Source organism: Symphalangus syndactylus, chromosome 8 (assembly GCF_028878055.3).
Source record: "Symphalangus syndactylus isolate Jambi chromosome 8, NHGRI_mSymSyn1-v2.1_pri, whole genome shotgun sequence".
Lineage (NCBI taxonomy): Eukaryota > Metazoa > Chordata > Mammalia > Primates > Hylobatidae > Symphalangus > Symphalangus syndactylus.
This window is the reverse complement of record NC_072430.2, coordinates 142,693,623-142,708,646: the sequence shown is the minus strand read 5'-3', so window position 1 is coordinate 142,708,646 and position 15,024 is coordinate 142,693,623. Positions and strand designations below refer to the sequence as shown.

Below are 15,024 nucleotides of genomic sequence, written 5' to 3'. Positions count from 1 at the left end.
ATGAGTCCTTGCTGTCCTGGATTTTGATGACAGAAAGGGATGCCTCGGCTGCCCTATGGCTGTCGCTTGGTGAGTGAGTGCATTAATGTCCCTTTGTGCAAAGCTCTCAAGTGGGTGACGTGTGCCGGACCTTCTGGCTGCTGTCCTGGTGCCCTGGCCACCTTCTCCACCTGTTCTCTGTCCCCAAGTGGCCACTACAGCCTGTCAATGGCCTCTCTTCCCTCTGGGTTCTGGTTGGGTTTGGCCTGCAGGAGGCGCTAGTGGGAGACAGGGGGCAGGCCAGAGAGAGAAGGTAGATGGACTCTGCCACCTCCTCCCAGCTGGGCAACAGGGGTGGTGGCTGCGTTCCTCTGCCAAGGCCCTCTCTCAGCAGCTCCCTGGAGTCTGCGTCTGCCCTTTCCCTTCTCCCAAGACAGAGGGGGTGGCACTTCCCGCTGCTGCTGTCCTGGGACGCCTCTCCAGCCACTGGGCTCCCTTCACCCTGCCCACAGCATGGGGAGAGGCCGTCGTGAAACTCTTCTTAGCCACTTACCTCAATACCCAGCAGACGCCCCCTTCCTCCTGGTGCCCTGAAGGCTGCGATGGCCCCCTGAGTCAGGAGCCCAGCTGATCGGACGAGGTGCACTTTGGCACCTCAAAGCTGGGAGCCAGGCCCTGGAGAGGCCCACGCCCTCCACCCGAGGACCGCCCATATTCCCTCAGGGTGTGCAGGGGTGGAGAGCAGGCCTTGCTCTGGCATGCCGCCCTTTGGGCTACTTTGTGATCAAAGTCAGCCTATTTTGACATTTCATGTCTTCGGTATATTTTTATTTATTTTAAAATATTCTTGCAGAAATGGTTTACGTGGAGGCTTTGTTTTTAAACAGCCCTTTGGCTGACCTCCTTTCATCACTGTCTAGAAGACATTTCAGATTTCCACATGGAAACAGAGCCCAGGACCCCAGAAACTCTCACCCTTGCTTCATCTGATCCATCTGCCGCCGAAGGTCTCCTCAGCTCCGGGCTCTTGTTCCTTTGGAAGCACCCAGAGGCCCCACTCTGTCTGGCCCTCCAGGGTCAACTCTCTTCTCCCACACCTTGTAATCCCAGCACTTTGGGAGGCTGAGGTGGGAGGATCTCCTGAGGTCAGGAGTTCAAGACTAGCCTGGTCAACATGGTGAAACCCCATTTCTACTAAAAATACAAAAATTAGCCAGGCGTGGTGGCGAGTGCCTGTAATCCCAGCTACTTGAGAGGCTGAGGCAGGAGAATCGCTTGAACCCGGGAGGTGGAGGTTGCAGTGAGCCAAGATGGCACCATTGCACTCCAGCCTGGGCGACAAAAGCGAGACTCCGTCTCAAAAAAAAAAAAAAAGCTATGAGAGGCAGGTCTGGGAGCAAAGCAGATCCCTACCTATGGAAGCTCAAGAGGCTCAGGGGTTTCCGTCCTCAGAACCCAAGGATGTCAGAGGCCCCTCTGGTCCCCAGGGACAGGGGTTGTTAAGGAGGAGCCCATGGGCTGGTCCTGGAGAGGAAGCCTGGATCCGGCGGGGGACGGGAGCTGCCCAAGGCCTCTGCGGGGCAACACCAGGGCCTGTGCCTGGCCGGGCCTGACTCCTGACTTCTAGCCCCATGTCCCAGGGCGGAGCCTGTGACAGGAAGGACACGCCATTGGGCACCCAGGGAGAGTCCTTCATTGTCTCCTTAGCTACAAAGATGGGTGCCTCATTCAGGAAGAGGGAGAAGCCACTCGGAGCCTAAGCCAGCCGGAGTCGGGCTGCGTGCTGGCAGGGGCCCATCAGATGCTACCCCTCACCCTCAGGAGGCTGCCACCAATGCACCCAAGAGTCATCCCTGGTGGGAAATTCCATTCTAATGAAGAGCCTTTGTTCTGACACAAAGAGACGGAGGCAATCCCTTCTGAGAGCAGTCTTTCCTGCTCACCTCCCTGGGACCCTCCGGCTCCACCCCACGCCCTGCCTCCCTCCTTCCTGGTGCTTCTGTGGGCACCGCCTTCTGGGTGCAAGAGATGAGTGGGGGCCTCCTTTATCCACAGAAGCAGAAACACAGCACCAACATGCAAAGGCTGGGTGGGGACCCAAAGCCCACACAGCCAGCCCCGTGTGTGGTGGACACGGAGCTTGAAGCCCAGAGAGGGGAGGTGGCCGGCCACGGTTACGCTGCTGTGAGCTAGGCAGAAGCAGGCCCACGAGGACCTGGTGCTGACCCCATCTCCGGGGCCTGCCTTCCCCAGCAGCCTCAGCTTTCTGGGACACTCCATGTTCACCCTACATTCATGCAACTGCTCCAAAAGCCCCTGCTGGAGTCCAGGGGCAGGAGTGGAGCTCACAATCTCTGGGAATGCTGGCCCAGCCCCCGGCTCCCCTCTCTGAGGTCTCGGGAACCCCAGGGGCAGCAGAGCTTCCTGTCCCTGTTGTGCTGGCGTCCGGCACTCAGGCCCTTGTCACAGCTCAGCTCGGAGTTTAGTGTGGTGGCCGCAGAGACCAAGGCTGTCCTCCAAGCAGTGCTGTTTGATCAGCCCTGGTGGCCCGAGTCCAGGTTGGAAGGAATGGTAGCTCCAAGTGAACGAATAAGTGAAAATGAAAGGGGCCGTTCCACAGGGTGATGAGGGGCCGCTGTGGGGACCCTTCCCCGGGGAGCCCAGCCCTGGTTTAGTGCTCCTGGGTGGGGCTGAAGGGCTGGGTCCACTTGGAGACATCCAGGAAGACGGTGGAGGCCCCGTGGTAGAGCCAGAGCCGGGGCAGGGCGCCGTGGCGGGTCCAGGTGTCCCGAACTGTGTCATAGGCCTCCATCTCCACATGGTAGTCACCTTCCATGCCCTGCCAGCGGCCGCCTGTCACGTACAGCGCATCACCCAGTGGCACCAGCGCGCCGTTCTCATGCAGGCTGTGCTGGGACTGCACCTGTGCACCATCAGCCGGTTAGTGTCCGGTGGGCGGGAGCCGGAGAGCAGGGCTGAGGGTGCCCTCAGCAGGGTCGGGGGAGTGGCAGAGAGGACAGCCAGCCACCTGGCCCAGATCCCCTCCAGGGCATGAGCGCAGAGTACCTGGGCAGCCCACCCCAGCCCCTCCAGCCTCCTCAGACTCTTCTTTTGGTGGAGAGGTCCCTTTCCCTCTCTGACCCTCAGCCTTTGGGATGACACTTCTACCCCCTGCAGTCAGAGGGGGCCCTGAGGCCTGAGCCCAAAGCTGCCTCCCAGGGAGGTCTGGGCTGACTCGAGACCTCACTGAGGCTTCGCTGTCTCACAAGAGGTAGGTGTGGCTCAGCCCTGGCAGGCACTCAGGAAGAGCCTAGCCCACCGTGGGTTCCCTTGCCTCACCCCTGCACCCCCTGCTCAGTCTATGGCCTTGGGAGTGCCCCCGGGAGGGGTTGTGGGGTGAGGGCCGGCGGCTTTCCAGAGGCTGGAGACAGCTGCAGCTTCAGGAAGAGCCAGGGCGGGTGGGAAGCGGGAGGCCGGTCTGTGGCCTCCAGATGAAGACAGGGAAGAGATGAGGACCCATGCCCGGAGAGGGTGAGGCAGAGCCTGTGCTGGAACCTGAGCCTGGGACAATGGCCTGGGCTGGAGGAAGGCCTGGCTGTGGCCCAGCTGGGAGGGCCCAGGCAGACACGCTGGCCTGGCAGGGCTCGCCCTGCACCTGTCTCACCGCTGTAATGGGGACCCTGGGTCAGCTGAGCAGTGACGCCAGGGGACAGCTGTGGGCAGGAGGATTGCAGAACTCCTGCTGTCACCAGGCCAGCAGCCTGCAGGGGGGCTGCAGGAAGGAGTGCCACCTTCTCAGCCTGCAGGGACTGGGAGTCTTGGGGCAGGTGGGCAGGCCGAGAGCATCTGGCTTGGTGCCAAGACTCATCCTCAACTTCCTGGGCACTGTCCCCTCCACCAGGGAGGCCGCCCAGAGGCCCACCTCCCGCCCCTTCCTCAGGGAGTGATGGTCAAAGAGCGGGCCATGGTGGGATGGTGCTGAGGACAACAGGAAAGCCCCCTGGCTGGTGGCTCTCACCTCACCCTCAGCTCAGGAACCCCCTCCCCGACTTGGCCACCCTGCGGCAGAGGACGCCCTCCCTCCTGGTCCCTATAGCACCCTCCGGCTGAACCTGGTTTTTCTCCCTGAGAAGGAGGACAGGCCACTCCGCTGTAGGAAGCTGTGTGTGCAGGGACAGAGCACCAGTGGCCGGCAACCCAAACCGCATTCTCCCACGATCACCGTCACCCCTGTCCTCAAGGGGACTTGTGCCAGGGCACTGGTGTCACCTTGTAGCCTGGGGGGATCTCAGCCTGCACAACCCCCTTCATTGTGGGCCCTCTGTGGGCTCCCCAGCCTGTGCCACCCCCTTCACTGTGGGCCCTTTGTGGGCACCCCAGCCTGCGCTGTCCCCTTCGCAGTGGGCCCCCTGTGGCACCCCATCCCTCACTTCCCAGGCTGGCTCTCTGATGTCAGGAGTCCCGGGCAGGGGCTCACACATGTTGGGGGAGGGGGCCGCCCACCTTCTGCCACAGGTTGGCCCCGGGGTCGTACACGTAGACCTTCTTGGTGTTGTCCCCGATGAGGTAGAGCTCCCCGTGCAGGGCGGCACAGCGTGGCGAGGACAGGTACTTGGGCAGGAAGGGCGAGGCGATCACACTCCACGCATCTGTGGGGGGCATGGGCACCGGCCACCGTCACCAGGGTTGCCAGGGTGGGCACTGGCACTGTCCCCCCCTCTGAGGGACCCAGACTCAGTGCCTCTCTGAACCTCAGTGAACCTGTCTGTGAAATGGGAGTAGGTCCCTGCGGTGCAGCTGGGAGGGACCCACACCTGCCTCTCACCCAGCCTCGATCTTTCCCTCTGGGGACAGTGACCCCTCACGGGCTGCGGCATAGGTGAGGGGCCTGTGGAGGGTGCAGGGGTCCCTCGAGACTCTCCCTGTGGTGGGGGTGCTTTTGGCCTGGCTGCCGCCCAACCAACCCCACCCTGACTGGGGACTGCCGGGGGCCCCTCCCTGCCCAGCCCCCAACCCCGGGCCTGGGACCCAGGTGGGCCTTTCCTGGACTCTGGGCCCAGTCGGTCTCTTGAAGGACCGTCACGTCCATGCCTCAGAACAGGGCCCGCCACCATCTACACTGTCCAGAGGGTGAAACAGGACTGGAGACCGGGGCTGGGGTGGACGGCTCAGAGCTCAGGGAGGCTGCGCTGGGCCTCAAACTGGCACAGAGTCCACAGCCCAACATGGGCCTCGAGGTCTCGGAGGTCGGGGTCACCATTCCCGGCCCGTGAGGCCCTTTCGGGCAGAAGAACAGCCAGGCAGCTGCCAGGTGCTGGGCTCCGGTCACTGGCACCCCACCCCCAGCCCTAGCCCTAGCCCACCGCTGCCCTAAGGCCTGAGCAGGACAGACGTGCAGCTCGCCTCTGCCCTGGGACTCTGTGGAGGTGACGCAGTGGGTCCCCAACCCCTTGGGCCCCTGCCTTCCTCCACGTCCCCTCCTCTTTGTGAGAGGCCTGCGGCCGCCGGCTCTCTCCACCCCGGGCCCCGTCTATCCTCAGGATCCCCCATCCTCACCATCACTGCGAGTGGACTGTCGCCAGTTAGAGGGGCCTGTGGTCCTCTGTCCTCGGTCCCCGAGCCCCACCCACCTGTGACAGGGTTGTAGCACTGCAGGGCCAGGGCGTTGTACTTGCAGGCGCTGGAGCCCACCAGGTACAGCCGGCCCCGGCAGCCGGCGGCCGAGAAGTTGCTGACGTATTTGAGGGCCGGGCTGATGGGTGTCCAGCTGTCCGTGTAGGGGTCGTAGCTCTCCACCTCCACCACGTCCAGGGTGGTGCCTGCGGGGTGAGGGCGGGGGCAGGTCAGGGTGGGGGAGGAGAGGGGAGGCCTGGAAACTCAGGGGCTGGGGCTTGGTAAGGCAGCAAAGTGGTGGGAGTCGGGGCGGGCTCCCCATTTCACAGACAGGGAAGCTGAGGCTCTGAGAGGTGCCGGCACCTCCCAAGGCCACCCCGCCAGGAAGTGGTGTGGGGGGTGGACACTCCGGCCTAGAAATGCCCCACTCCAGAGCTCGAGCTGGGGCCGATGTTCGGGAACGGGGTGGCGGGGAGCTGTCGGGAGGCTGCCCGCCCCCAGGCCCCTCATGTGCTGGGAGTCATTTCCTGGGGTGCTCTGAACTGGAATGGAGGACGCCAGCCCTGGGAGGGCGGGTTGCGAGACCCTGGAGCTGTAGGCAGCTCCCTCCCAGTCCCAGATACAGTCTGGGTGTGGCAGTGATGGGGACCCCTCCTGGGGAGAGCAGGTCCTGGCCTGGGCCTCTGCGAGCACCTGGGGACCTCACAAGCCCTGGGCTCGGGGACCCTGGGTGCTTTCTGCTCTCTGGTTGGGGACACGGTAGCCACTGAGAGAAAGGGGACAGCTGGGACAGGTGGGGCATTAGAAGTGGCCTCAAGACCAGTTCATCACCTACAGAGCTTTTGGGCCACATGTGTTTTGTTTTGTTTTTCTTTTCTTTTTTTTTTTTATTTTTATTTTTATGTTTTTGAGACAGGGTCTTGCTCGGTCACCCAGGCTGAAGTGCAGTGGCGTGATTACGGCTCATTGCAGCCTCGACCTCTCAGGCTCAGCGATTCTCCTACCTCGGCCGGCACGTGACACCATGCCTGCCTTTTTTTTTTTTTTTTTTTTTTTGAGATGGAGTCTCACCCTGTCACCCAGGCTGGAGTGTAATGGCTCGATCTTGGCTCACTGCAACTTCTGCCTCCCGGGTTCAAACAATTCTCCTGCCTCGGCCTCCTGAGTAGCTGGGATTACCTGTCCAGCTAATTTTTGTATTTTTAGTAGAAACAGGGTTTCACCATGTTGGCCAAGCTGGTCTTGAACTCCTGACCTCGTGATCCGCCTGCCTCTGCCTCCCAAAGTGCCGAGATTACAGGCGTGAGCCACTGCACCTGGCCTGGCTATTTTTTTTTATTTTTTATGGGCTGGGGGCAGTGGCTCCCTCTTGTGATCCCAGCACTTTGGGAGGCTGAGGCGGGTGGACCACTTGAGCCCAGGAGTTTGAGACCAGCCTGGACAACATGGTGAAACCCCGTTGCTACAGAAAATACAAAAATTATCTGGGCATGGTGGCATGCACCTGTGGTCCCACCTACTCAGGAGGCTGAGGTGGGAAGATTGCTTGAACCCAGAAGATGGAGGTTGCAGAGAGCTGAGATCACTCCACTGCACTCCAGCCTGGGTGACAGAGCAAGACTCTGTCTCAAAAATAAAAAATAAAATAAATAAATAAATAATTTTTAAAAGGGAGACAGGGTCTCTCTGTGTTGCCCAGGCTAGTATCAAACTCCTGGGTAACATAGAGAGACCCTGTCTTCCTCCAAGCAGTCCTCCTGCCTTGGCCCCACCAGGTGCTGAGATTACAGGAGCGAGCCACCACACCCGGCCACATTTTGTTTCTCGATGTTCCTTTAATCAGTGAAGGCTCCTGGGTGACTCCTTGCTGTAGCTGCAGGTGCTGGCGGGTGGGTGTGGCCATCCCCACTGGCTGCTCCTGCAGGATCCCCTCCTGGGTCCTGAGTCACCATCTTGCTGTCGCTGTCCCAGCACAGCAGAGGCAATGGGAGCTGGCCAGGGAGGACACCCGGGCTGTGGGTCTCAATGGCCCACCTGGTCAGGAGCCCTGCCCTGTGGCTTGCCCGCCCCACCTGACAGCGAGCCCTGAGGGTGGCAGTGGGAGCGGCATCTCTGTGGTCTCCGAGGCCAGCATGGGGCTCTCTGTTCCTGTTGCTGCAGGGATGAGAGGCTAGAACCAGGCCCCAGGGAGGGGTGGAGAGGAAGGCCTCACCGCCGATGACGTAGATCTCCCCATTGAGGGCCGCGCTGGCGTGGTTGGTGCGGGGCTTCAGCATGGGCGCCACAGGTTTCCAGGAGGCCTCCTTCAGGGGGAAGCACCAGGCCTGGGTGGTTGACCAGGTGTCTGTCTTTGTGCCCCGAGAGCCACCTGCCGGGAGAAGTGCTGTCTACATGGGTGCCACCAGCTGGGGCACCGGGCCAGTGGGGTGTGGATACCAATGTCCGGGGGCCTCCTCCCGTGCCAGGCCATGATATCCAACGTGGTGAGCCAGAGGTGGGACCTGGGTAGCACAGCCGAGCTGTGTGACTGCCCAGGTCCCTCCATCCCCCATAAACAAGGACGACAAAATCAGTGGTTTCAAGCCCCCATCAGCAGAAGCTTGTCCCCTCAAATCTTACAAGGAACCCCAATTTCTGAGATAGGAAAGAGCAAAGTGACCTCTGCATCACATGACTCTTTCTGGGGACCACGACAGACACCTGGTCAACCACCCAGGCCTGGGGCTTCCCGCTGAAGGAGGCCACCTGCAACCTCATGGCGCCCCACGCTGAAGGCCCGCAGCAGCCACGCCAACGCGGCACTCAGCGGGAGGTCTGGAGCCCCCCCACTGAAGGAGCTGTGTGATGCAGGGGTGGGCCCACACAAGCCTGTGTACGGAAGCGTCTCCCAGCTCCCACGAGTGACCACGGATTTTAAATGTCCTTGTTTTCACATGCATGGAAAGGCCTCGGCAAGCCTGGACTAACCAACAGGGACCCCACGGAGTGCGGGGAGTTGCACTGAGCCCGGTGCTTGGCTCGGCAGCGCATCTCTGGAAGGGTCCCGGAGCTGCCCACCTGTGACATAGATGTTGTTGTTCAGGGCCGCCAGGGAGAAACCCCACTTGTGGTAGTCGGGGAAGTCTGGAAGTGCCATCCACCTCTCTGGCAGGAAGAGAGAGGCAGAAGGGTCAGGCTGCCAGGCTCCCTGCTGGGGCGGTCCCCACTCCCCCTTTCCGGGTGCCTTTCCATGCACCGGGTGCAGAAATGCCCCCCTCAGTGGTGGGGAAAGGGAGGGGCAGGGTGACACTGGTAGGGGGGCCCAGGGGGTCCTGGCTGTTCTGGCTCATTGTATCTCTCCCACCCACTCTGCAGAGCCTGGCACTCAGAGTGGACACAGGATAGCCCCCTGGAGAAGGAGCAAGACTTTGGAGGCCGGGGTCTCACCTCAACCCTGCAGTTGACCCCACTGACCCCAAACGGACCATTCAGCCCCTGGGTCTGGTCTGTCGGTTAGATGTGGTATGGGTTAAGTGGCCTGATCTGTGGGTGTCACTAGTGGGTGATAACACCAACAGCATGCCTGCCTTCCTTCCTTCCTGCCTTCCTGCCTGCCTGCCTGCCTGCCTGCCTGCCTGCCTGCCTGCCTTCCTTCCTTCCTTCCTTCCTTCCTTCCTTCCTTCCTTCCTTCCTTCCGAGCACCCTCCCTGCCCTCCTGGCAGCCAGGCACATACGGGGGATCAGGCCCTGCAGCAGGCAGAGCAGGTCCAAATCTCAGCTGTCATGCCCCAGCTGTGTGTCGCTGGGCAAACCCCAGCCTCAGTTTCCTTGTTGTAGAATGGGGATGACCCCGGCCTCCCGGGAGCTATGGGGACCTCACATAACTGCTCAGCTGATGACAGCTGTTAGGATTATTGTTCCTAGGGTCGTGGGGCAGAGCAATGTGCCCAAGTCAGGCCTGCCTTTTGGAGCTACAAGAGATAAACTGAGGCAAGAGATGAGAAAATGCTTTGGAAAATCAAGACAAGACAATAAATGTGGAAATGGTAAAGTCCTATAAATGGACATATTTTGGATGTTTGTGGAAGAGACACAGGCCTTCGGGATGTCCCCTAGGAAGCCTCTGTTTACTGTTTATGACCATTTTTGGGAGATGCGGAATTCCAGGCCTCCCTGGGAGTAGAGCCTGGCACTGTGGGCAGGGACCGTGTCCCTGTGACTCATGGCTCTGTCACCCCAGAGTGGGGGTTGCCCAGCTGTCAACAGGCTCTTCCTGCCAGCGTCTCCGCCTCCCGGCCAGGTCTGAGAGACAGCTGCTCCCTCCTGACGTCAGCCCCAAATCCCCTCTCGTCAGCCCCTGACCCGAACAGCTGGCCTTGGGCTTCCTGGAGCCTGCCAGCCGCCGATGCCAGGGAGATGGTTGGCGACCTGCCTGGTGGCCCCATGACACCAGCCAGCCTGCATCAGCCCTTTCCAGAGCACCTCCCGGGGCCAGTGCAGGGGGCCTCCAGAGCCGCTGCAGGGCCCCTCATGCCTCCTTTCCCGCCAAATGGCAGACTGGCCTCAGCGCCCACTTTAGGGCTCCCTACAACTGTGTGAGGAAGCGGCAGGAGCCCATTTCACAGAGGAAGCTGAGGCTCAGATTGAGGTCACCTGTTTGAGGGCTGGGATTAGAACCCCGTTTGGGCTGACCCAGAAGCTGAGCTCTCACTCCTCCAGCTGCCTGCACCCCTTCCCCCCCCACCCCACTCTCCCCTTGGGGTCTCGATTCCCCCGGCAGGTGCACTGAACAGGGAGCATGGGGAGGAGGCAGTGGCCAGGCCGCCCACCCCACAGGGTGCAGTCTGGGCCATGGAGCCCTGTACACCAGCCCCAGGGCCTAAAAGGGACCAGAGTCCTGGGCTCCGGCTGCAGGGAGAGGGAACAGCAGTGACCCCCAGCCTTCCCCGCCACTGGAGTGCCCCAGGCTCCTCTGCAGCCCCCAGGTGAGGCCCACCCAGGCATGCCCCTCACAGTGGCCTCACACAGCTCCGGGTCCTCTGCGAGCCTCACTCGCTCCACCTGCAAGGTGGACACAGCGGCTCCCGCCGGGACAGAGGGACAACAGGTGGGCCTGGACGAGGGAGGGGTACTTACTGGCCTTGCTGTTGTAGAAGGCGAAGTTCCCAAGGCGGGGGGTGGGCTCCTCACCTGCCTCATCCTCCTCCAGCGCCTGCCCGCCCACTACCACCAGGACCTCCTCCAGCTTCTGCTGGAGGGCAAGTGGTGCCTGCAGGGTGGGAGGCCAGGGTCAGGGCAACAGCAATGCCTCCCCATGCCCTGAGCCCCGGCGTGTCCTGGGAAGGCCTCAGCATGTGTGTGCATGTGTGCATTCATGTTGCTGGAGATGGTGTGTGCCCGAGTGCACAAGCTGCTCCCTCCTTGCACCATGTGCCTTTCGGGGGGCATTCCTGGCATTCCTGAACCACCTTCAGAACCGACCCCACAGCAGGTCCGCAGCATCACACATAAGCTTCTCCCTGCCCCTGCTCCCTGGGTGGCCTCCAGCAGGCAGCACAAGGGTGTCCCGGCTCAGTGGGAAATGCTGGCCGTCTTAGGAACGGCCGGTAAGCAGTCACTGCCTAGGGCTCCCAGGACCCCAGGCTCTCCGACAGCCATCCGCCATGGCCCCCCATATGGAACCCCCAGATCTCCCACTGCCAGGAATTAGAATACAAGGTGACCGCCTACGGTCTGAAGCTTCAAGGCTCTGAAGCTCCAGCAGGAGGCCGGGCGCTCTGTGACTGGCTGGAATCCAGCGGGGACAGGGGTTAGGGGTTAGCCCACTACTCACTCCACCCTTGGCCTGAGGACCATCAGCCTGAGCCACTCTTTGTCCCCGGACTTGGCTCTAAAGGAGTGCCCCGGGGCAAGGCCCCTGAGCAGGGTGCCTGGCAGCTGACCGAGCAGCCACTCCGAGACCTGTCACTCCATCATGACCTGCCATGCCTGCCAGGCACACTGCCAGCACAAACAGGAAGTAGCACCCCATAAGAGCTCGGGCGGACTGCCAGGCCTGTCTGTGCCTCCTTGCCTGTGCACAAGCTGCACCATCTTCCTGGATGGTTTTCCCCTCTTTGCCTCCTTGTGAGCTCCTATCCCTCCTCTAAGGCCCAGCTCAGATGCTGCCTCCTCCAGAGAGCCCTCCTTGACTGCCAACCCCTCCCAGAATGCATCCTAGGCCTGTATTTGGCCCTTCCACACTGCCTGAGGTCTGTTTCCAGGCTTGTCCCACTGAGCTGCAGGCTCCTTCAGGACAGGGTCAGATCTTACCACTTCCACATTCCCCTGCCCCTTGCACCCAGGGTGTGACACACACAGAGGCATGATCTGCACTTGAGGGGTGAATAGTGATGTCCTCATAGGGAACTGGCCCAAAACAAGGAGCACTGCAAGGTCAGAGCGCACCTTGGAATGTCCACTCCTTACTCTGTCCCTACTCAGGTGGGGCCTCTGGGGCTCTTCTCCCTGCTTCCCAGGGATGGGGGCCTGCCAGCCACTCACTCACCCCGTCATGGCCCCGGGACAGGGCTGCCCGGCATGCCTCTGACTCCTGGATCAGGGGCTCTGAGGCCAGCAGTTGCTGCACGCAGGGCCTGGGCACGGCGTCCAGGTGCACTAGGCTGAGCAGCTCGGGCAGGTGGGCAGCCCGGGCCTGCGGGTCATGGCGCACCCAGCGCAGCAGGGCCTCAAGTCGGCTTTGCTCTGGCTGCACCTGCAGCAGGTCGCTGGCCAGACAAGTGACCAGCCGGTCTCGAGGAAGCTGCAGGAACTCGTCCTCACGTGCCACAGCCTCAAAGTTCTCTCGCAGGAAGGCCCAGGCCTTGGCAGCCACGCCCAGCAGCCCTTGCTGCTCCCCAAACTCACAGATGCCCAGGCAGTTGGCAGCATCCAGTTGCTGCTGCAGGTAGCGGCCGCAGACCTTCTGCACCGAGGGGAAGTGCAGGCGCGCAGCCGTGCGTGTCAGTGCCTCCACATTGCCCTGGGTGATGGTCAGCCGGCCTGTGTACACGAAGTCCACTAGTTGCCCCACCACAGCTGGCTCCACGTCCCGCAGCTCCACGCGCGCAGAGAAGCTCTCGGCGAAGTCACCGGCAAACATGGCATGGAAGTAGGGGCTGCTGAGCGCCAGGAGGCCGCGGTGGCATGGCAGCTCCCGGCCGCCCACCAGCAGTGTGACATCCGCCAGCTTGGGCTGAGAGCGCAGCCGCTGCAGGCCGTCCAGCATGTCCTGGGCATGCGAGGGCAGGTGGAAATCCAGGTCATCCACGTTCCGCACCATGACGCCGTGCCCAGGGGACCTCAATAGTCCACCCACTCAAGGGAAGAAGTGCCTGGAGCCGCCCAAGCTCCTAGGAGAGAAGACAGCAGGGTCAGCCAAGTGGGGAGGGTCTCATTCTCCCGAGCAGCCCACCCGCTCTGTCCATCAGCCCTTTCCATCTCGATAAACACAGGATGAGCATCGACCATATGCCAGTCACTTTACCCACCATCTGCCTCAAGCCACCCCCAGAACCCTGCAAGGTAGGGCAGGTGTCATTCCCATTTGCAGTGAGGAAATTGAGGTTCAGAGAGGGTGGGAGACCTACCCATGGCCAGGCATTCAGGGAAGAACAGGGTTGGCAAGAGAACCCATGCCCTGGGTCTGGTCCACAACCCTGGGCTACACTGAGCCCACCCCCTAGGGGCCCCGGAGGCACCCAAACTCCCGGGAGGCGTCCTCTGTCCCAGATCCCACATCGCTGGGGAGGCCATTTGGGGGCTGCAGCAGCTCCTGCTTCCGCGGTGCTCCCAGGTGCCAGGCCACGTGCCAAGCATGCAGAGAAGCTGTGCATTCACCACTCACCCCACCACTGGAGGGTGGGTGCAATCATTGCCTCTTTTACAGCTGGGGAGACTGAGGCACAGAAGATTTCAGTCACTTGCCCAAGATCACACATTTAGGAAGTGGTGGAGCTGGAATTTGAACTCAGAGCTAGGCTTGGGGGCCCAGGCTCTGAACCCTGCATTCCACGTGGCGGGGTGGAGGTTGCTAAACAGAAACGGCCAGAAACGGCAGCGTTCTGGAGGGTTTCACATCACCACGCCCGCATGGTTGAAGTCAGCAAGGCCGCTTTCAGGCTCATGTAATTATGTGCATGTGGTTTATGTCCTGGTATCGCACCCTACGACAACCGTCCCTAGGAGAAATCAAGTCTGTGCACAAGCCTTCGACCCGGGTCACCCCAAGGCGAAAAGCTGCGCAGCGGAGAGGCCGTTCGTCCGCTAGGGGGCGCCTCGCGGGGCCATCCCGGGCAGGAGAGGCGGCCGCGCGTCCACAGGTACAAAATGCGTGGGAACGCCAGCGGCATGGAAATGACAAAGCTCAGCTGGAGAACGAGGAGGCCAAGAATCTGGCCCGGGCAGCCACAGTGCAGGTACAGGTGCAGGCAGTGGGAGCTAGGGCTCCCCGACTTCCCGACCCCGGTGCCACCTCTTGACCCCAGAGCAGGGAAGCACCTGGGAGCCCACAGGGCCTCGCGGACCAACCCGGGCTCGCGCACAGGGCAGCTCAGGCGGCCGGCGGCCCCACGCCCCCGCATCCCAGCCAGTACACGAAGTACCCACCCAACACTGCATGCATGGGGGTCCTGCCTGGCCCCTCCCCAGGAGGCGCTGGCCCTGGTGAAGGCGGCTCTGCCCTCCCTGGGCAGCTGGGAGATGAGCTGGGGCCTGAGTAGGCGACGGGGCTGTCCCTGGGCCACTGCCTGCGGGCCTCGCATTCCCGTCATTGTTGTGCTCCCTTGGGCTAGCTGCTGCCGGGCAATGGGCCGGCAGCCGTGAGCGCCCCCACTTCCCCTGGGGGCCTCAAGGGGTGCCTGCTGACACCTGTCACCCTGCAGTCCCTGCATGGGTCGGGGCTTCCTGAGGGTCTCAGAGCCTCACCCCAGTGCCTGCCCAGGCCCAGAGTGAGGAAGCTGAGTGGGCAGGACAACAAAAGGCCTGAGCCCAGCCAGGCTGGCGACTGTGGCTGAGTGGCCCTGGCTGCCATCCGAGGGGTGGCCCAGCCTCCCCCTCCCACCTCTCCAGCTGGGACACAGAGGGAAACCTGTCTCCTGGGCCCCCACCCTGAGGAGCCTGGCTTGGCCGCTGGCAGGTGCCGGGGGCGTCTCCGAAGCACCCTGCTGTGATCCCTGGTCTCCGAGGCCTAACCCACCCTCCCCGCTGCTCCTGGCTGGGTTCCCCCTGCCCTCTCTGCTGTCCCCTCCCCAGAGCCCCCTGGATCCTACCTCTCACTCAGCCTGGACCTCGAAGCTGAGAACACAGACCCGAGAGAGCAGGACTGCCTAGCCGGCAGCCAGGGGACACGGAGGCCTGCAGGGCGGGGCAGGGCTGGTCTGGTGGCCACGTGGGGAGGGTATTTTTAGCCTCTGT

The 15,024-nt window shown here is 62.0% G+C and overlaps 1 protein-coding gene across 1 annotated transcript; it reads right to left on the bottom strand.

Annotated features, from left to right (window-relative positions):
- Positions 1-777: 777 nt before the first annotated feature.
- KLHL30 (kelch like family member 30) lies at positions 778-14,970 on the bottom strand. Its single transcript, XM_055291103.1, has 8 exons — positions 14,880-14,970; positions 12,119-12,962; positions 10,708-10,840; positions 8,650-8,736; positions 7,805-7,960; positions 5,610-5,798; positions 4,483-4,628; positions 778-2,902 (listed from the first exon to the last, which is right to left on the bottom strand). The coding sequence occupies exons 2-8, from the start codon at positions 12,890-12,892 to the stop codon at positions 2,651-2,653; spliced, it is 1,737 nt and encodes a 578-aa protein (XP_055147078.1). The 5' UTR covers positions 12,893-12,962; positions 14,880-14,970; the 3' UTR covers positions 778-2,650.
- Positions 14,971-15,024: the final 54 nt, after the last annotated feature.